Source organism: Ixodes scapularis, unplaced genomic scaffold, assembly GCF_016920785.2.
Source record: "Ixodes scapularis isolate PalLabHiFi unplaced genomic scaffold, ASM1692078v2 ptg001020l_1___fragment_2___debris__unscaffolded, whole genome shotgun sequence".
In the NCBI taxonomy this organism is placed as follows: domain Eukaryota; kingdom Metazoa; phylum Arthropoda; class Arachnida; order Ixodida; family Ixodidae; genus Ixodes; species Ixodes scapularis.
Window position 1 is genome coordinate 69,831 of NW_024610084.1, and position 22,589 is coordinate 92,419.

Here is a 22,589-nt window from a genome sequence, read left to right on the forward strand (position 1 = left end):
CCTGGCCTTGCACTGCGATAGTAATCTCCGAATTTCGGAGAATTGGGGATTTACGAAAAATAAACTCCGATAAACACCGAGTTTTCGCTAAAAAATAAACTCCGAAAAAGACCCTCCGAATTTCACGAAATATTAACTCCGAAAACACGGAGCCCTATACATAGGTTATAGGCGAATTTCGAAAAAAATTTCGATGAGAAAATGGCAGGTAAACAACGGAGCACCAGATTGTAGTACATGGAGATTAATGACATCCGCTACCGCGGGAACGGGCGCGATCCCATTTTTCTCGTTAAAATTTTCCGAAAATCGTTTATATATTACTTTTTCGGTCAGATAAAACAGCAAAGCGCCGAAATTCTGCGCATATCTGGTCCCAACCGCTGGCGCAACACCCGTGCGCAGAGACTGAGCATTTGGCAATGCTTCGTTTGTTATCATTATTTCTTTTTTTTAGGCCAGAAAAAGCACGGTTATATAATAGCGGCAACAGCGCCAAAAGACGAGGACAGAAGAGGAGAAACAAGGGCTCTTTTAGAGGTCGCACTGATCATCAGTCGTACCGAAGACAGGGTGTTCGTTGCAAACACGATGACAGGAAGTGCGGACACATCTCCAGCATGTTTGAGGCACGCTTACTTCATACACTTATGTACAGTGTGCTCAACTCTTAAACATAACGCGGGAGCGGTGGCCGAAACTGATAGCAGAGCTGTCTAGCGATTAAATCAATGATGCGGCAGAGAATAAGCCGGCTCTTCTTGGGATTGTCGCCAGTCCCCGATACATTTATCGCACGACCTCCACGTTTCTTTCTTTATCACCCACGCTTTAAATGTTTACTTGTTTGTTTTGTTGTTTTTTCCAGTCTGTTTAGTCCCATCTACGCATTTCCCATGCCGGGCTACCATATCTCGGTGATCTTGCAGTTTCTCTAATAAAGTTTCTCTAATTCTTTAAACAACAACAAAAACAAACACAACGCGATTTTTTTATCGCCGAGTCACGCATCGGTGATTGTTTCGGAGCTGGGAGTGTAACTCCAGAAAACAACAGCGGCACAAGCTTCCAGAGTGAACCGGTAGATGGCGCATGCAGCCTCTCCGGCCACCGCTCCCGCGATGTGTTCGAAAAGTACACTGTACTTTTCGAACACATCTGCAGGCAGTTCTTTTTGCGTCCAATGTTACGTCATATACAAGAAAGAAGCATGCCTCAGAGAGTGTCTGTTTGACTGCCTCTTGTACGATGTATTACCGCGGCTTTTATGAATCGCTGACTCGCCCCAACCTCCATCTTAAAATCTTTTTCTTTTTTTGCAAACGTTGCGTATATTTATGAAAGGGTCAGTGACATTAGAGAGTTTTAGCAAATCGCTCCGATGACCCCGATAAAGAAAGCCGATACTCTGTTTCCGCCGCCTTTGCGTCTGCATCGTATTTTATCGGGCATCGTTATCGGGGGTACCGGAACTTTCTACTAAAACTCTCTATTCATGATAAAAGCTAAAGTTTTACTTTGTTTCACCTCATGTCCGAGCGCACACGATGTTATGAACCGAAGGTCCAATCAAACAGCGCAAAAAGCGCAACGTCATGGCGTGCTCTCTGCGCTTGATAGGACTAGCCGGCGGAGAAGCACGCATAGAGAGAAGGCGAATACCTCCTAGTTCTATCAACTGCAGAGAGCACGCCATGACATTGTGCCTCTTTCGCTGTTCGATTGGCCCTTCGGCTCATAGCAACGGCCGCGCTCGGACCGAAGCTGAAACGAAGTATAGTGTTCGTCGAGCCAGGTCGGGACGACACGGATGAGTTCCTTTTACTGTCACCCCAAACGCCGGCGGGTGTTTCAACGTTAATCGAGTTTGTCTCGACTCGAGCGGCCGCGGGAATTGCAGTCGTAACCTCGTGCCGCGTGTGCAGTTCAATGAGCAGTTGCAGCGGCTTCGTCGCTTGCCACCGCCCGCTCACGACCCGCGTACGCCCGCCGGCAATATGAAGGTGAAACCTTACCTGGTTTCTTGCCTGTTTTACGGCTCCCTAAAGCTATATTAACTCTCAACGTCTCATATGGTACGTGGCTTGGGAGTCTAAACTTTACGTTCTAGCCCTCTTCTGGAACAGAGCTTGTTCCAAAACTTGCAGAAACGTCAAAAACAAGAAGAGGGCTGTTCACCTTCATATCGCTCACGGGTGTACATCTGCTCTTAATTGGCATGTCGCGTGCGGCGCGGTCGACTCAGCTTCTCTCTACGTCGGTTTTTACTTACGCTAGGCACAGGATCACTACACTGTAGTCGATCGCTGCTGCAATGAACGAAGCCGAAATGTCTATCTAAACCAACTTCAAAGCAATACATATATACTTATGCGTGAGAACCCTCCACGGGACTTTCTTCCTCGCATTGGTCTGACCGCACGACGTCACATGTTGTCGTGGGATATCAAGTTCTGCGCTACATTTTGCGGGAAAATGGAAGTCACAGTTTCAATGCGTCGTGTCGCGTATCCCACCTCCACGATGTCACGTCACGTCACAGTTTTCCCGCACTAAATCTGGCGGGGAAATGGACGCCACCTGGACCTGAGCTTTAATGACGTGGTCACGTAACCCGACGTCGCATGATGACCTCTGTTTTGCCGCTAAGTTGAACGGGGAAGTCGTGCCGTCACATCACGCGACATCAGTTTCCCGCTAAATTTAGCGGGGAAATTGTGACGCCACATTACCCTGACATTGAGACGTCACGAAACGCCCTTACGCTACGTGGCACCATGATAATTTTGCGATAAAATTTAGCAGGGAAATTGATATCATGTGACCTGGCGTCATGTAATGTTCGGTCACGTGAGACCGTGACGTCATGTCACGTGGCGTCTATTTCTTATAACGCCTTTAGGTGCTATACTTGGTTCCACCTTCAATGCACACGCAGCCGACGCTATGCAGCTTCAGTGTATTTGACGGAATGTCCAAGCTAAGCGATTGCTTAACCTTTTTTTGTTTTTGTTTTTTGCGGTGTTAGCGAATTACCGAAGTGGAGCGTGTAGCCTGGCCCTGGTGGCTGTCTCGCTATGGCTACACAAGCAAAAACCGTCACCAGCCCAAAGGATGAGAACTCGTCTGTCCAGGTAATTGTCACCTTGCCGACGTCCCCACAAAGAACCCAACGAGAGCCAAAACGTTTTCGCTCCTTCCTTCACCGTCTCAGGTGTCTTCCGACTTCCACAAGAAGCTTGTCATCGTGGGCGACGGAGGCTGCGGCAAAACTTCCATGCTGACCGCCTTCGCGACGGGAGTGTTTCCAGAGAATCCACAGGCGACTCTCCTTGAGACGGTGATCACCAACGTGAACGTTGGAAATAAGAAGGTATGCACTGTTGCGCCACGATTCCTCTCCTGTATTCAAAGGAACAATGCACCCGAAACTATAGATGAGAGACGAGATGAACCTTTCCCCTATACGATGCGCCATGACATGTCGTCCTTGTAACGTCGATTTGATGTCCCGGAGATGGTGCTACAAGTGAGGCTATAAGGATGACCCAATACACTACACGCACTGCGGTTTAAAAGCATCAAGACCGCGGGCTGTGGAGACTCGAGGCAGCTTTAGTTCAAATTAGTGCTTCGTATTATCATTGCTGCATAATGTAGTACGTTATACGCACTCGTTAGCAGTCGCGCATGCGCCAAATCATCCGTTTGCAGCGGAAATCTAAGATGGCAAACCGGCTTCTTTTTGTCTACACTCATGTCCACAAAGCAGTTTAACAAGTAGACGCATGACTCGATCTTTTTTAAGCTTTTCGTTGCCTCTAGTTTCGAACCTCAAGCTATTCTACACCAACTTAATCTTCATAAATTAGCGCGTTTGCCCACGTGCACGTAGGGCCAACAGCTAGTTGGTCTATATACATCGCGGTTGTCGGGACCCCTCGCAGGTTCGTCTGAGCCTGTGCGACACGGCTGGTCAGGAGACCTACGACCGGCTGCGAACGCGCTGCCCACGTGCACGTAGGGCCAACAGCTAGTTGGTCTATATACATCGCGGTTGTCGGGACCCCTCGCAGGTTCGTCTGAGCCTGTGCGACACGGCTGGTCAGGAGACCTACGACCGGCTGCGAACGCGCAGCTACACAGACGCTGCCGTGGTCGTCGTGGTGTTCAGCATCGACGCGCCCGACAGTCTCGACAACGTGGAGACCCGCTGGAACCCCGAAGTACGGCATTTCTGTTTCAAGGTCCCCTGTCTGGTGGTCGGCAACAAGAAGGTGAGCCTCGATGTCATCTTAGGACTAGCGAACACGTTGAAAGCTTGAAACGTATAGCTTTGTGTTGGCGCCAGTTTTGTGATTTACTTTTGTTCTCGAAACGGGAGCCGAACCGTTCCTGCGAAAAACGCGCATCGCACGGGAAAAAGTTGATGCCGTAGTGGTATTCGCCAAACGTTTCATTAAGGAAAATTATTATCGTTGAGTATAATTTGCCCATTGTTTACTTTCCCGTGATTAAATCTTAATTACTGTAATCATTTTAAATGTGTGGTTTTAAATACAAACTTGATGCGGATCTTTGAAAACTACTAAATTCACCGTTTTACAATGATATAAGGCACGCGGCACACATTACGGCGTTCCGGAAAGAAAACAAAGCTCGATTTGGACGCGCTTTTAGGTTTGGGTTTTTTATCTTAGTGCATCTCCGCGCCAGCGATCCCGTTCCTCGTGCCCGATAACACGCGACGTGCGTGCGCCGCCACTCATCGCACGTAAATGTGCGTCTTCTCACTGGAACCGACATCCAAAGATCAAACCTCATGTGGCAGTCAGGAGGCTTTCTTTTTTATGCGGAGGAAAAGTTCGTATGCTTCTTGCCCAGAGGTTGTGATGACGTCAAAACGACAAGCTCTTATTGGATGATCGAAAAAAAAAAAAATAGTGGGCGACAAGTTCCGCCCATTGGCCGAACTCTCTCCGTACAAACGGCTGATTTCACCATCCAGCTAACCTTACCCTCGGACCTCTGTCCCCCTTCAAATAGTTATGGACGTATATACCGCTTGGTGTAGCTTTTAGGCTTTCTAATTACCGCGTGATTGCACGGCACGCAGGACCTGCGGAACTGTCCGGACACGGTGGAGGAGCTCCGTGAGAGGCGGCTCTCTCCGGTGACCTACAAGGAGGGCGCTGCGATGGCCAAGAAGATCAAGGCCAAGGCCTACATGGAGTGCTCCGCCCTGGACAAGCAGGGCGTGCAAGAGGTCTTCCAGAGGGCCGCACGGCTGGCCATTAGCGTAAGCACTTTGCAAATAAGAATTCTAAAAAATCTATGCATTTACCACGAAGATCTACAATCACCGATAGGAGATAGGGTTCCGTTTTTCCGGTATATACGAGCTATGTCTCCCCGCCCCTCCGGAAAAAAAAAAATTACACGAGGCTTTTTTTTTTTTTTTTACTTATAAATAAGCTAGTCGTCGCGGAATGCTTATTCCCCGCCCAAACCAAAACGTAGCGCTAACGGGTCGAAACAGGTGCTAAAGTTTTAGAACTGACCGTTATGTTATTCAAGCGTAACTAGTTATTTTCTAAAAACTTTCAATCGGAGAATTGCTGCCGACGGACCTCTCGAATACATGGAGCTGCAATGGCACCAGTTACCGAAAACGAGCACCAGTTTGCCGTTGGAATTTTCAGAAATTCAGTTCTAACTTTTTGATCGCGATAACGCTTAGTTCTGAAACTTTGGCATAGTATTCGGACCGCTAGTGCTAGATTTGGGCGGAAAACGAGCGTTCGGCGACGTTTAATTTTTTTTTTTTTTGCGATGAAAAACAAACAAACACCGTAAATATTTTTGGGGTACACGCTGTATATACCGTTAAACCCCTAAAATTACTCCTGAGTCGCTCAATTTAATCGATAACGATGAAGTAGAACAAAAATAAACTAATTGGGGATGTCTTTTAATAAGAATAAACCTAACCTTCGCGGGGAGAGATTTATGAACTGTATGCTTTTTTTTCAATGTCGACCCGAACGCATGTTGCACTGAGTAAGGTTGCTTCCTTCTTCGGGAAGCATACCCCTTATACTTGTTTCGTCTTCTTTTCAGTACCATGACGATCTCTAAATATTTGTTTCCCGCGCATGTTTCCCGGAGATTGCTAAACCCTACGATTCTGTCCGAACATATAAGCTCCGATAAAGGCATGTTTCTTCTTGGGGCACCAAAAATCGCCACCGAAAAACACCGAATCTGCGAGAAAAACAAAACCCCAAACCTCCCCCCCCCCCCCTTAATAAAAGAAAAATTCTAAGAACAATGAACGCCGAAAGCACGAAGTAATATAGTTATGAACCTTACACTGATCTCACGCAACACCTAAAAAACTACAACCTCAAAATTGCTAAAAAAAAAATATATATATATATATATTACGTTACATCAGTGACCATTCGGTTGGCCTTTACCTGCAGCACCTGAGTATTCGCATCACTGAATTTGATTTCCTTGGCAAGAACAAGTAGAAATGACCACCAGCACAGTACGATGACAACACGTGCAAACCATGCACGTACAAATAACTTTTTTTTTTTACTTTTCTTTGGCATAGCCAGGTAGGGGGGTAATAACAAGGCCTTTCTGTCTGACGAGACCCCCGTTCTATACAGTGCGAAGTATAGCAGCATGAACAACGCAGAAGGATTCTGAATCATTTGTCAGCAGTTTACAAAACTAGACATTTCGAAGTAGATGTATGATTACACAAGTCAGTGAAAGCCCTAAAAAAACAAAAAACAACAGAACATTTAACTTTGACTCTAACATGCTAAATTAACTATAGAGATAGCACAAGATAAAAAGAATGTATGGATATATAAAAACGATTCGATACAAATATTTGTGTCATTACACACGAACTGCAATATCACACAAAATAAGGTTTTTGTGGTTGCACTAAAGCACCGGTCCCATTGTTAATACCTCTTACAAAAGACAGTCCACATACACTGTCTGAGACGTGTCTCTTCCTAATCTTACAGTCTTGTGTGCAGACATGTTAGAAGCATACATGTGCATGAGGGAAACATGCTTCAGAGATGCTTTTTGAGCCGTGTTGTCAGATAATCATGTCATCATGTCTGCAGCAAACTCCGTGTCTTTTAAATGATGGACGAGTAATTAATCTGCTGCTTTAGAAGAAAAAAAAAAAAAAACAGCCTGGAGTGACGGTTGCGACCTTCTTTCTGTATCACTCAATTTTTGTGTAATCTCGATTTATGCCCGGTCTCTTTTCAGCCGCGGAGTCGAAACTTCTGGTCAAGCTGGTGCTGTGCGTACACGTGATCTACCAAGTCGTATATAGTCGCCATACTGTGGTACGGCCCTTAAGGGCGAAACCCCGAAACCTCGTCGTAGGGAAGCGTACACTACGTTCTTCGTGCTTACGAGTGTTTCAAAGGAGACTGCATGCAGTGCGAACGGTGAATTGAATTGTTGCTGGCGACGTACCATGGGCTGCCTTAAAAGGTGGCTCGATCTCTGTGCCACGGAGTAGCACCTGACCAACCTTGGTTTGAAGCATTGCTTGCAGTACGTTTACATAAACGTTCATCTGCAAATAGTTTTTCTTTGAGGCTTTTCGTCTGAGCAGCTTCTGAGAAATCTTAATAGCTACTTCCGGTTATAGGTTTGCAAGATGATCGATGCCACTACCGTTGGTTGACGCCTAAACTGCGGTTGCGCGCGCCCAGTGTTGATAGCGGCCTCTGTACAGTTTGTAATAAGGGCGCATCCGTAAGCATTTTTTTTACCTTTGGTTTACCATGTTCCCTACAAGCATGGAATTGTTTCCTGCAAGCGACGCTGTCCTGTAGGTTCCAGTGAGTTTATTTGAAGTATAATCCTTGTCATTGGAATTGTCTCCTTGCATGCATGGTTACCACTGAGATATGGCAATTCAGTGGCGCCGAGTATTTCCTGCCACTGCGGGCACAACTTTTTTTTTTTAACATTTGCAAGCTGACGCTGTGAATGACGCAGAATTGTGGAAATTATTAATTTTCAGAACGGGCAATTTGTTTAGACCCATGATTTCAACATTCTGATGGCATCTTAAATCTGGAAACTATAAATGACCCCCCTATCCCCCCAAAAAGGAAGCTATTAATTTGTTCACTTTTTATTCCGAGATTGTTCTTGATTACCATGTACATGACTATAATTAGACAAGCGGAAGCACATGCCTAGAGCCATTGGAACATTATAGCCTTGTTATATGCGTAGGCTGTTTTTCATTGTGCCGGTGTCAGAAACTTGTACCTTCTTTGGACTCTCAGAAATTCTTCAACTTTCAACATTAATGTGTTCCAGTAATCGTTTTGCTGAAATAACAAAGCACATATTTTGTTTGGTTGAATGTGACTATTAGTGAATAAACTATTAGTTTATTCACTGTGTGCTTCAACAAAATTTAGATATTAGATCAGTTGATGTGTTAGCACTATGGTGTGTTCAAATCTCGTGTGTGGACTTTAAGCATGCAGTTATTCCACCGTTTGGCTCTCTACTGATCTTCATATTTTAGAATACTATGTTGTGCTTTTTTTCAGCATTGCATTTTATTTTAGGTTTACCATGCACAATTGTCTGGCTTCTTCAGAGCTCATGTAGGGTTAAATTTTTTATTGTTCCTGACAAACTAAGTGTTGTTTTTGTTTTAACGCACCGCTTTACAAGCTATGGAGGACAATATTGTTCTTCAGTAAAATTGGCAGGTCTTTTTCGACCAGACTCGACTGATCTATTTTGTGCCTCTTATCTACTTCCACTGCTCTCTAAGAATTTGCGTCTTATGGTCATAACCTATTCTGTATAACGCAATGAATATTTTCTGTACTAGGTTTACTGCTGACAAGTGTCGGAGATAAAACTCGCGGTAAATTTCGCCATCCGCTCACGGTTCCGGAAGAGGCGACACCACCTAACGGAAAAATAGTGAAAGAGAGAAGCCGGGAGCTATGCATCAGCACCCAGATAACAAAGCCGCAATGCTGAATGTTCGTCCATGACATGACGCCGAAAATTCAGCACTACGGTCTTATTATCTAGGTGGCGTTGGGAATTATCGACCGTTCAAAGAGTGCAGTAAACGTTGGCGCGGCCTGACAGTCCAAGTGGGGACACAGGAAAGGGAATTACATGCACGACGTTTAGGTTGCAAATATGCCCACACCAATGCTGGTAGATAAAAAGGTGGAGCGATATGTCCGTCAATTGCCATCTAGCAATACTTCGAAAGGGGAGAAGGGGGAGGGGGGGAGAGAGGGGGAGACTGGCTTCGGCTTTGCCTATGTACGCCAACTCAGTGCGCGTGCGCGTGTCCCGATATTCGCTAAACAAAGCATATTTGCACACTGAATGAATGAATGCCTGGATTCAACGGACCCCTTTTAATCGGGTGGTGACTTGGGCAACGAAGATATGTTCATAGAGGAAAGGCAGAAATGTTAGCGTAATCGTCAGTTTATGGTTAGTCGCTCTACGATGCATAGTTTCTGGAAAGAAGACACCCGTAATGAAGTTCATGTGTAGAAACTCGCGAATAAAAACACGACAGCAACAAAATTCATGTTTTATTGACTTTGAAGTTTTTTTGGCGCCAGAGTGATGCATCGCAATGTACCCCGATGCTTTACTCTTTTACAAACATTTCGTTTTATCCTCCGATGCACGCAAGGCTGATTTGTTCGTAAGGCGCGTAAACCCGTGTCAACACTTTTTTTTTTCATGAGTCAAGTAAGTACCATGGCGGGATTGTAAAAAAAATGGTTCGTTCTCAATTATTTCAACAAGTCGCACGAACATACTATCACAAAACTGTAATGCCTACCGCCCACATAAAAACGAGCATATAGACCTACCCGAAAAGCAAGTCGTCTGCTTCTTGCGGAGTAGTTGGTGTCGTCAGAACAACGCCGAGCTCAGATTGGTTTTGATTGAAAGGATAGTGGGTAGACCTTAATGCTAGATGCTTTGAGGTCTACCCACTATTTTTTCGATCAGCCAATAAGAGCTCGGCGTTCTGACCCCATCACAAACCCTGTGCAAGGAGCAGACAAACTTGAGCTCCGCATAGATGTGGACACCACGCGCGTCGCAGCTGCCAGATAAGGTCCTCTCCTCGCCTTGGTTGCATGCGGCGCCACCAGATGGCTCCTCGATATGCGGCTAATGGAAGCCTGTCGCGAGCGCAGTTTCCCATGCTTCTCTATGGGAGACCTGCTTGTTTTTGAAGTCGTTTTCTGTATGCGCCACGCCATGTAGAACTTGACACTTACGCTGCGCATGCAGCTTACATCGCTTCGTTATTGACCCTAGTTCCGTGCCTCAACGGCGGCAAAAACAGTTATGAACGAGTTGAAGCGGAGAGAGGCCTCTGGCGCGGTGTTCAAGCCAGCGTCCGTGAAATGCCAGAGCAGTCGCTAACAGCGGAAAGCGCCCGCGCCCGGGTGCAATCGGAACGAGGCATTTTTTTTTATGGTTTTGTTTGTTTCTTTTTTCTCCCTCAGTTGCGCCGTCTGGACGAGGGAGACGCTTTCGGCCGAGGCTACTCATTATGCGCGCCAAGAGGACTTTATCTGGTCGATCGCGTCGAGGCCTTCGCCGTGCTGTGTGTCCTTACCATCTTACCCCGTGATATAGACCCATATCCCGCCTGTAAACAAGTCCGCGTTTGCCCACAACAGATGGGCATTACGGGTGCGCGGATACCACACACGCGCGGGAGGTCGAGCGTTTGCGCGTTCGCCGCACCGACAGCTGCGTCACCACAGCGCGTGCGACGTCAGCGGCCGGGCGTTGATCTATACCACCGGACCTTGCACTTATTGCTAATGTAGTGACAATAGTCACGCTGTCGGGGACTATGCGCCAAGAAAGTGAGAGAGAAAAGGAGACGAGAGGGCTCGAGGACGTCGGAACGCCGAGATCTGATTCGCATGAATAGTGGGTAGACCTCAAAGCAAGCTGCCTTGAAGTCTACCCACTATCCTTCCAGTCAGAACCAATCAGAGATCGGCGTTCTGACGTCACCACAGCCCCTGCAAAAGATCGACCAAACAGGATTTTCACGTCACGCCACCGAGGCCGGCTTTTCTGCGACACGAGCTCCTTAACGCTCTCGCGTTCGTAAGATGGTCTGGAGTCACCACGCCCTGTGTTTCTTAACTTGTCAGTGACTATGCGGAGCACAAATTCGTCTGCTTCTTTTGCGGGGGTTGTGATGTCGTCAGAACGGCCAGCTCTGATTGGTTCTAATCGATGGATAGAGGGTAGACCTCAAAGCAAGCTGCCCTGAGGTCTACCCACGATCCTTCCAATCAGAACCAATCAGAGCTGCACGTTCTGACGTCACCAGAACCCCTGCAAAAAGAAGCAGACGAACTTGTTCTCCGCATACTTTCACCTCGGACTCCTCGATGATCTCGCAGGGCCGCAACTGTTCGATATGTGTAATTCTGAATCAGTGTACATCACGCGGCACGACGTCGTCCTGAACGTAGGTCACCTAACCAATGCTGTGTCATCGTGAGACGAGTTTCGATTCGTAAGCAAGTATAATGCAGGTGGAATCACGTCATATAATAAACGGAATGTAACAACGTAAACTGGCGATCCATATGCAGCGACCTGTGCTCACACGCTATACAAATACGACGAAGTAGAAAAATAAACGATATAAAAAATAGATGGCAACGCTATAAATATTAGTGGAGATCTTGGGTTCTCCTAAGAAGGGGCCATGACGCTCTCAAAAGCGTCGGCGAAGTGACTAGATCGTCGCGGCTCCGTGAGAGATCACCAACAACATTTCCACTTGCTCCTTCTCCTCTGGTCTGTTGTCGTCTGCAGGGAAGAAGACAGAGACCGTCGTTTAAATCATCTGCGAAGAGGACTACAGTCACCGAAAGGATGAGAGCGACAGAGAGTCTCTTTCGGATGTCCGACCCTCAAGCCCGCGCTCGTGGCCTAACGCCGGGATTTGACCGCGCGTGCACGCTCAAAGATTGAGGGCGGGGCGGCCGAAAGACCTCCTTGACCTCCTTATCCTTTCGGAAATAACAGCGGTCTCAATTGTAGTACGAAGCTGGATGAACTATACTGTCAAGCAAAGTATCGAGACGCTTACTCGGACCGCAAAGCCATAGAAAAGGTATACATGCCTACGTGTATAGCTTTGCGCGTTTGTTCGCTTCCTTTCCACAGTCTCTTACATTTCGCCACCAAGTGATGACTTCGGGTATGAAACTAAACGGCGCAAATAGGACACCAACAAACTAAGGCAAACGTACGATGGGGACGGGTACCACGTCCTTGTATAGTTGTGACTTCGTCTCGTCCCTGTTTGTTCATCCCTGTCTGATAGCCAGAACTAAAGTGCTGCTTACACCTTCAGTTGTAAAATAGTTAACCAACTAGCCCAAGCCAGTCTTGAAAGATTCTTGGTTGTTGTTGTTGTTCACGTTTTGTTTTTATTGATGCCCTCACCACCTTGATCTCAGATCATTTGTGGGAGGAGATGAGCGATGGGGATGATGTCCAATGAAACTATGTTAAAATAGGTGGCCAATGCCTGCCTCCCGATTGAATTTCAGGAAAGACTGAAGCACTGCCTCTCTGTCCGCTTGTTCGCCTTCGGGATTCGTCCATTCTTGGAAGTTTGTAGGACGAAGCTGATGTGGTAGTCCGCAGAGGACACTTCAACGAATACGCTCTGTCGCTGTGCTTTTCCCCTTTCTGTTTCGTAGAAGATAGTTCTCTCAAAGCCAAACTTTTTAGTGCGACCACTTTTTGTTACAGACATCCTTATAGATCATACAGGGATTTAGTATTACTGCACATAAAAAAACTAGTCCTAGTTACACCTAACGAATACCCACATGTTTGGCCCTCTTCACGACTTGTAACTTTCTAAGAAAACTTTTTTTTTCTTTTTGCAGTCGTTTTTGCGATTGCTTTCAAAGGCTTGAAAGAGAAGCGCGGGAGCTTGTGCGCGTCCTCAGAATCTGCTCGTCATGGACCACTACGCCTCCGCGACGACCATCAAAATAAACAACATTACAGTGTTTTTTTTTTGTTTTTTTGTTTGTTTGTTTGGTTTTTTTTAAATCGCAGAAATAAATTAACGCCCGTTCACACTCTTGCGACCTGTTAAAACTGGTTTCCTTAAAACCTCTTAGAACGAGAGGACACACTGGCGCCATCTATTGGGCAGCAGTGTAAACTTGGCGGTCCGGCATATTTTGTATTTCTTTCACGCATCATCCTTTCTTTCTTGGCTCGCAAAACTTTCGTAAGGTTATAAACGAGCCTTTCTTACAGGTATTACGCACATTTGACCTCGGAAATCCCGCAAAACCTTCGCTTTTGTGAAATGCAGTTCCAGGGCCACCGCATAGATGACGCCAGCGTGCCAGTGTGTTCTCTCGTTTTAAGAAATTGTAAGAAGTTTTAAGAGATGCCGTCCCTCTCGGTCGTACTCGGTTGCAAGAGTGTGAACGGGCCTTTATGCGTTGTCGAGCGCACATTCTACACCCAAATGTATACCGCTAGAGGCCCGAACCAGATACTAAAGTTGCAGAAGAGTTATCTTATTTAGAAGTTATACGCGATTCTCGAACATTTTCAATGGGAAAACGGTGGCCGACGTCGGCCAGGGATACACGGGGCCGAAAGGCACGAGCTACCGATACGGCCCGTATCCGGTAGTTTGTGCCACGAAAAGAAATGAGGCCACCAATGGGGAAAATGGGGCCACCAATGGGGAAAAGAGGGGCCCTATTTACCCATCGAAAGTTTAAAAAAATCACCTACCGTATTTGACTATACATGTTTAAAATTTGAAAATTTACCCGATGCGAACACTCTACAGGTGCGGACTATGCAATGATTTGTTTTTTTTTCTTTTTTTTAGATCGTTCACTGTGACAAGTCTTCAAAGATTTTATGAGTAGTAAAGCTTCTTTCCGAGCTAATACAGTAGGCATTTGTCAAGCTGTGTTGTATACAAGCACGTTCAGATTGGCAAGTCGAGTGACATCATTTCCGACTGCTGACTCGCCGCCATAGTATGATTGGTGGACTGAAGCAATGTCGTGACGTCGTTCGCTCGCCGTGTCCGGTAACGTGATTCTCGTGTCCCCACAGTAAACGTAAACGCGTAAACAAAACAGATAAGATTTTTTATTTCGTTTTTACGATAAAACGGTGACAAGCGTGCAGTCTTGTACACGTTAATCGAACAAGGTAATCGATTACAAGTGCAATTGCTCTTGGTTAAAAAAGTGGGAAATTAGATTAGACTTTATTACCCGAGACAAAAACAGCAATGGTCCGTTACTTGAAAAAGTAACCGTTACTTTTTCGATTACATCAGATTTTCAAAACGACACAGTACAGTTATTTACCGGTTTGAAAACGGGTCTTTCGCACTGTACATTATTGGATTAGAATCGCCGAATTGTAAACTGGTTATCTTCGTAATCCAGCAATTTTGATAGACCATCATCCCGTCGGTATATATGTTTGCAAGAGAGGCTCCTGTGCGCTGCCATCTTGAGCGATGCTGGCGCTGCGTAGCATTTCCCCCATGCTGGGGTGCGACATGGGCACGCCATTGGGGTGCGCGATGACAAGATGGCGGCGTCTGGTGTATCGCCGACGGCCAGCGTGAGCGACAGGCTTACTGTTTCGGAACGCAGGAGGAGGTATCCACACAGTATCGCACCATCAAATATTCTAGGAGCTGACTCTTTAACGATCCCAGCCTCTGTTCCAGCACGTCATAAAAGCCGGAGCTGCAGCGAGCGCAGCCATAGTTGATGCAATTGCCATGCGGCTTCTGGCGCATTCTGATGAGCGCTTTGAGACTTCAGATATTTTTCAAATTTTTCGATCTGTTACACGTATAGGTATTTTATTTAATTGTTTCTGCTCTTTCGCGGTCGAAGACAACACCTGCTTTGTGCGTGTTTATGTATTAACATACATATATTTGTTTTAAATTTCTTTTTGCGCTCAGTTGTGTGTCCTTCAGCAAGAGACGCTTGGCAACATTGTACGACAAGCAGCGAGCGTCCTGGTTGGAGAGTAGGTCCGCCTAACGTCGGCGAGCGATTCGAGGTTAAGTCAGGATCCCACTTGCAAAGGTGTATACTTGCTTCGAGAATTCTTTGATTGGAATCTTGTACGAACAGAAGGGCGCCATTAGAAAGGGGAGGGGAAAATAGTAATGGTTGGAGGTAATTTTAGCACTTCCGAAGGTAACGAGATTACTCTTGGGATTACTTCCTAATAGATGCCATCCAATGATAACAAACATTACTCCAAAAAGTAATCGATTACCGAATAACCTGATTGGTACGAGTCTGCATTCGTGCTCCTTAAGGTGAAACGGAGGTATACGGTATTCTTGAAGAGCGGTTTCGCATCAATAATAGCAAGAGGGCCTAGAAAAACGACAGCCAAACAAGTAGGGTACACAGACAGAGTGGCCGCGGTTTCGTACTGGCCCGTGTCGACAGACACAGGTCCACGGGAGTCTCACCTTATGGCAGGTCTGCAGAACGCTCTCGAAGACCTTCCGGACGCTGTCCAGGTTCATGGCGGAGCACTCGACGTAGTGGGCGGCCCTGACGGCCTGGGCCAACTGGAAGCCCTCGGCCACGCTGATGGGTCGGCACTTGATCTGGGCCAGCTCTCGGACGATGTTGGGGTCCTCACGAAGGTCCTGCAAACGTTGGTATTAGGATGTGGTTGAGAGTCAAGGATCTCCCTTTAATTAAGTGTTTCAATAGGTCAATATGCCCTGAGAAACTGAGGGGGAGGAGGGGACAAGAGGGAATTTAAGAACGCCGAGCTCTGATCGGATAGATTAGTGGGTAGGCCTAAAGCTATCTGCCTATTGGTTTCACTGCACTCATCGAACGCGTTCGAATGCGAAAGCCAAACGCCGGACGCCGGCCTTCGGCGTTCTAAAGCGTTCGACGAGTGCAGTGGAGACAACAGCTAGCTTTAGGTCTACCCACTAATCATTCCAATCAGACCTCGGCGTTCTTAAATCCCACCTCGTCTCCTCATCTCCCTCAGTTTCTCGGGGGATACTATCCCAGTGCTTGTCGCCCAAGCGAAAAATGCCGAGTCACTGGCTGTGACCCGGCAGTAACAGCCAGTGGCTCGAGCCAGTGAATACCGAGTCACTGGCCTGTAACGCATATGCAGGGAGCCGACTTTTTCGTAGTTGAGAGCTGCTGCATGCGCATGCCCGGGACAGCGCGCAGAACACTATTAAGGGAATGGTTTGTACATTAACACACTGAAGCTGAAAACAAGTTTCACAAAAGAACGTCCGCGCTGTGAAACTGAGGCGTGACGTAAATGCGTGAAGAAGTAGTGCAGTGTCACGGCGCAGAACGTTTGCGCAAATTCCGATGTCCACTCCGCGGGGGTTACATCTCCGCAGTGCACAGGAGCGTGGCAAAGAAGCGCACTCAAGGGAGCTGAATAACCCGCCCGAAAGGCCTATGGATAAAGAATAATAAACAATTGCGTGCCTTACGAGTACTTTATTCGTTAGAGAGATCGAATAAAATAGTAGGCTTTTTGAAGGGATAATCGAACGTTTTGAAAGTTGGCACAACCGTATATTACAGCGATCGATCCGGTAGTCTAGCTGGGCCCAGTTGCACTGCTGGGGAGAAGTAGCATCCCTTCAGCGCAACGAAGGCGCCAGTTCCACACGTTTTGGTAAAACGCAGCAAGATATTCCAGGGTAAGCATTTTGGCGCAGACGGCGCAGCAGTGACAATACTGCTACGGTCAGCAAAATTCTGATGACGGTCCTCGTTTGCCATCAACTCTCAATATAATAATCGGTATACCGACCTTACACTAGTTTTCAGAAATTGTGAAAATCCTAAAATCATCGCTACAATCAATATGCTGCTCTGGCTGGTTTCCACATTTGTGTATGAATAGAAACGAATGCGTTGCAATCGCTCCTGACTGCTAGCGACAAAACTTTAGACAATAGCACAGACTGCCGCCATCGACTGGGGAAAACAGGAACACCTCCCCTTCGATGTACGTATATTTCCTCATCTTTTTTTTTTGTATCATTTCTTTAGTGTGTGTTTGAACTAATTTTGGCAATGTTATAAGCGACCATCTTTTAAAGATATATAGTGCTAAGATTGAATCTGACATACACCGAAAAACCTTCAGTCTATAGTTATACGCAATCCTATGTGTTCCAGGACCACCCGATGGACGGCGCCAGCGTGCCAGCGTGTTTTCAATTTGTAAGTATAGTCCCAAGCGATTGAAACACGGTTCCACTCAAACACAAACGTGTCGACCAGTCTAAAAAAGACACACACACACACACAAAAGATTTTTTTTCCATAAATCTGGGTATGTAAAAAAAAAAAAATTCACATTGCAAAGAAATATTTTTTTGCGGAATATTTATAGGTCTCGAAATTCATTTTGAGTATATTGCGACGTCTTCTATTTATCCCTTTCGTTTCGAGATGACGCGTGAAAATAAAGGCACGTTCTGAAATCTCTCGTCATTCAAAATGTGTCTGGCTTTGTCAATATTCCAATTTCTTTTCTTCTTTTTTCAAAGAGGGATGGGGTTAGGTCGTGCTATAGGCTATTTTCACCGACGGCATTTCGTCCCCCATTTTGTTGTTATGTGCTGTCTGGCGCGTTTATAAGGCGAGCATTCCGAAGATTCATATCACACCCTCAAATCGGTATAGTGCACAAAAGCTTACAAGTTTCATCGCGCTAGCATATAACGACAAAATGTCAGATCGAGGTCATGTCAAAGCACCCTTGTTCCCCTTCTCCAGGGTTTATTATCGCCCCACCCTAAACGTCTGCAATCCAGGCCCTTCAAAATATCTTTAGTGTCTCTAGTAGTGACTCTAAAACATGCTTCTATTTCGAATTGACGAGCTCAAATATCAGAATAGCTCCCAATTCAAAATATGTTTCGCGACGTAAATATCGCTCTATTCTTTTTTCTTCCGAGGAATGAGCATTTAATGACATACGAATCTTATCCAAGCGCTTAAGAAAAAAAAAATAAATAAACAGTTTTGAGAGTACAGTGTTTCTTTAAGCGAACTTCGCTACAAATGTAGTGAAATTCGCTTTAACTTTTTTGTATTTTCCATTGTTATTATAGCGGAGCTCTGAAGGGCTAGTTTCCACAGGATCGTCTCCCCCGCAAAGAAATGAAGACACCGAACTCTGGACACCTACCGTCATCTATGAGCGACGGCGGCAAGCCACGTATCTGGTTGTCGCCGTCGCTCATAGATGGCGGCAGCCTTCTCACTCTGGCTTGCCGACTTGAGGCCGGCCATTGCTTTCCATTGTACAGCTCCGCTGGTCTCCCTTCTTCACCAGAGCAAAAAGGCTGAAAGCTTTTTTTTTTTTTTTTTTTTTTTACCACTCCCCTCTAATGGCTCTGGCCCTGGGGGTAAAATAAATAAATACATAAATATATGTTGTAGGGTATCGGAAATGGCCGTCATACTATCTGCGTGGCGACCAGCAGCACAGGCACGAGCGGGTTGAAGTGGCGAATCTCCTTGGCCCAGCGCGAGGGCACCTCGCTGGGCGAGAAGATGTCCCGGACGGAAAAGCAGAGCAGCACCACATCGGCCTCGGCGTAGCACGACGACCGGCTCGGGTCCAACAGCAGGTCCGAGTCGCCAGTGTCCCAGATCACAAGACGCACCTGGAACAATATTGTCGTCATGCTAGTGGAAGAAGACCTAGCTGCAAACGACGCCACCGCACAAAGCAAGAAAACATTTAGCGAGCCAAGACAATCGGAAAAACAAGGACGCTCAGATCGTCTTAATGAAGAAGAAAGCATGGATTGGAAGTGAGTCTTCAAAAAGTTCAGTTTAAACGTACACCGTACAACCCGAAAGATCGTCTGCCTGCGAGGTCCCAGTGAAGGGGAGAGAGAGAAAACGCAATCGCGCCCTATGGCTAAATGCAGAGCTTCGTGCGCCATAGATCAGGGGGTGAGGCTCTCGGCTTCTTGATAAACGTACAAGCTTGGCAAGATCCGAAGGAAAGAGATAGAGAATTAGAGACATTTTGCGTTTTTGCAGCCGTGTGTCACCATGAGCTGGCGAGGCAGAAACTTCCGTCGATGTTCGGTATTCTGATCAACGTACTGCTATGAAGCCCTATTCCCAACAATGCAGGCAGTAAAATGAAAACAGCGTGCAGCTTCTCAGCACTGTTGCGACGCCATTCGAGCCGAGCTTCACGTTGCTTTTTTTTTCACGAATAGGCATGCACAACAAAGAAGCAAATTAAAATTGCTTTACGAATGGAGTTCACTGTGCCCACCAACTTTAACAAAGTAAATAGATAAAAAAAAAACTTCCACGCCTTTTTTTTTTTTTTTTTTTGCAGATTTTAAATTAAGATGGTCCTTTTCCGTTGCTCTTCGGACGTATATGCCGGTCTGGTCAACCAGACTTGTACGCTCCTTCCAACAGCTGATCTTCCTTCTGCGCTTGCAAGTGCCGTCTAGAAGACGGACACTCCCGTAATGACAACTTAAAACTAGACGTAATATCTTCATTTAAATATGTGAACAACCATATGTTTAAGAGCGTACCTTGCGTACACGTTATCTACGGCACGTTCAGGTGTTTTAGTGCTTATCGGCTCTCACGACGACTCTCCTCAAACCGAGAGTCACTTTTTGTACCCACGATTGGAGTGACTCTGTCTACTTCTTTATTCGTCTCTGGGTTAGGAGGCGAGTATTACATCAACCGCCTGTTCACCGAGAGGACGCCGACTTTCAAGTCTGCTTGCGAGATCGTCCAAGGCTTGGAGCTCGCAAGACAGGACACTTGTCAAGCTCACTCGGCACGTAGTTCCTCACAACGGAGAGATTAAGACAGTTCAGATCCGCCAGAAACTCGTTAATTAAAACAAAAGAGTTACGCACAGACGAGCAACTGGCGGACACGCCAGCTGACGGAGTGCACGCAGTACCTCTGTTCGATGATGCTGGATGTGCCCCGTGTAGACCTCCTGCACGGTTGGCGACGGCACGGTGTCCCGAACGTCGTTCCTCAGGAAGGTCCGGATGAGCGTGGTCTTGCCGCAGGCGCAGCTCCCGACCACCACCACTTTGAGCGTAAGCATCGCTGCAGCAAAACAAAAAGTGTCCCGATATAGACTACGTTTCGACCACGTTGGCTATAGGACTATCAATGTTTTCAAGGGGCCAGCATCGCTGCAGTTAAGGATGGCACTACGTTGACTGCGGCTATCAATGTTCTCCTGAGGTAAATATCAATGCAGCGAAAGATGTCACTATGTTGACTACGTTCCCAGTGCGTTGACTACTAGTCTACTTGTATGAGCTCAGGATAACTGAAGTGCGGTTAGAGCGGACACCACAGGCGGCCGGAAACGATCGGGCCATCACCGGCAACTCCGTATCTCCCGCGTTCCCCGACTTTACTGGTCTTCGACGGGTAGGCAGACGCTTGGAAAGATAGAGCAGGCGGAAATATTTAGTCACGCTTCGGCTCGTAAGCCCAGGAGCATTTGATAATCTACAATGTCGTTCGGCGCTTCTGACGTTTCAGCAAGCCCTGAAACTAAAAGAACTGCGATTTCGTCAAATATCTTTTTTTGTTTGTTTGTTTGTTTGTTTGTTTGTGTGTGTGTGTGTGTGTGTGTGTGTGTGTGTGTGTGCGTGTGCGTGTGCGTGTGCGTGTGCGTGTGCGTGTGCGTGTGCGTGTGTGTGTGTGTGTGTGTGTGTGTTACAATTAGCGGATTCATTCTTAATTCGCTGGTTTTATATTTCGAAATAAAAAAAAAAAACTAAAATTTGGTGATCTAGTTTTTTCTTATTCTTTCGTTGCAACCAGCGAATGAATTCTTGACTCGTTGATTGTTTTATTTACATACTTTATCTATTTACATTGTACCTGCATTACTTCGTGGGCTTTACTGGGAGGTTATTCTATGTATTCAGACAAGCGGAGGAAACAATGTTTCTTATCAATGTACACAATCTTTTCCGGAAGGTTGTTTTACTCTCTGGACGTCTTGGCAAACAATGGGTTTGCAGAAGAATCTGATCCCATAACGATATACATCCGCCCTTTGGAATTATCGCAACGAAAAGACAAGATATCCAGAGAATCGTACGAGTCATTCAACATCAAAATTCAAGGTGATGACAGAAGCATAAGACTGTTCATTTAACAAATGAAGAATTTGAATTCCTGCTTGAAAAGTCCGAAAGAGCGAATAAATAGTTTGCGTTGCTTAAATAAACAGTCAGTTGAAAACAGCGCCTTGTGTCGTGTTTTTGACTTTCTGTCCCTGTCTTGCGGCGCTTATTGTCAAAAGGAACTATGCACCAAATAGCCCATTTGTCACTATTAATAATTTACTTAGAATTTATGCCTGTTCTTTCTATGCCTTTAGGTGTTCCGAATTCACAACGTTTTTACGCATGTACCGAGAAGCATCAATAATGGTATGCCTCAATTTATATAAATAAAAAAGGCAGTCCGAAGAGGATGTGCAATCTTGTTTTCTAAGGCAAATTTATTTTAAGCTCCTTGTTTTTGGTCTCATTCGTGTTTTTGTTTATGCGGCAAACATAATAATTACCCTATTTTATATTTAGGCCTGTTAGATAATCATAATCGGCAGTAATTAAAAACTAGGAGCACGGGACGTTATAGCGTCTTATGACAACAAGTACATCAACTCTCAAAATGAGTAAATATAGATATGAACTATTTATGTCAAAAACAAATAGTAGGCAACGTTTTTTTTTTTTTGTGCTTTTTTTAATAAAGCGCTTTTCAATAGTTTTTTCAAATGTTTGCATACATGTTTCTTCAAAATTGGTGAGATGGTATATTGTATCTATAGAAGTGGGGCTGCCAATACTCGAGCAGTCTATATAAAACAGCGACAAGAAAACTGAAAAAAACCCAAAACACAGTGTTTTGATGAAAGACAACAAATGGGAGATGCAGTGATAGACAAATCGAATGCGGTTACCAAGACATAAACCAAATATTAGCGTCATCATCGCTCTGTAGCACCGCGTGTCATACAAAAACCTTATTCTGGGAATGAGGCGAGAAATTGCTAACTGTTTGCTCGGCAAGTGCACCGTGTTAGTAAGAGCTACAGGGAACTAAAAACGCCAGCTTTTACCCAAGCCACTTTTTCCCGTAAAGTTTTAAGTTTCAACGCGTCTGAAACTGGAGAGTTTGACGCTATAACTACTCCAGATTAGTCACTGGCAAATGCAAGCATATGCGTGTGTGGCTGTACCCCACACGTGCGGGGATCCAGTCACACATACCTCTTTCATACTTAAAGGGAAACACAGTGCAAGAGTTTCGCCGTTCGCGTTTCACGGGCGAATGTGCAATGATCCAGGTAGACGGTTTCTGGGAGAAGCAAAGCATATCTTTTTTTCTTGGAAACTA

At 45.9% G+C, this 22,589-nt stretch overlaps 2 protein-coding genes across 4 annotated transcripts in view; one reads left to right on the top strand and one right to left on the bottom strand.

Annotated features, from left to right (window-relative positions):
• Positions 1 to 3,009: 3,009 nt before the first annotated feature.
• LOC115327320 (ras-like GTP-binding protein Rho1) lies at positions 3,010 to 9,636 on the top strand. The gene is made up of 5 exons (XM_029988313.4): positions 3,010 to 3,134; positions 3,215 to 3,373; positions 4,077 to 4,277; positions 5,117 to 5,299; positions 7,309 to 9,636. The coding sequence occupies exons 1-5, from the start codon at positions 3,078 to 3,080 to the stop codon at positions 7,354 to 7,356; spliced, it is 648 nt and encodes a 215-aa protein (XP_029844173.2). The 5' UTR covers positions 3,010 to 3,077; the 3' UTR covers positions 7,357 to 9,636.
• The window catches only part of LOC8028891 (ras-like GTP-binding protein rhoA), a 36,739-nt gene continuing 23,777 nt past the window's right edge, over positions 9,628 to 22,589 (bottom strand). For 2 of the 3 annotated variants that reach the window (XM_040222072.3, XM_029988314.4), the window contains exons 2-5: positions 20,113 to 20,267; positions 18,620 to 18,823; positions 15,617 to 15,799; positions 9,634 to 11,916 (exon numbers count right to left, since the gene is read on the bottom strand). In XM_040222072.3, coding sequence (XP_040078006.1) covers positions 11,869 to 11,916; positions 15,617 to 15,799; positions 18,620 to 18,823; positions 20,113 to 20,265 — 588 coding nt within the window. In that variant the 5' untranslated portion in view covers positions 20,266 to 20,267 and the 3' untranslated portion in view covers positions 9,634 to 11,868. Of the gene's footprint in view, positions 11,917 to 15,616; positions 15,800 to 18,619; positions 18,824 to 20,112; positions 20,268 to 22,589 lie in introns of all 3 variants that reach the window. The other variant, XM_040222070.3, reaches the window with a different exon arrangement.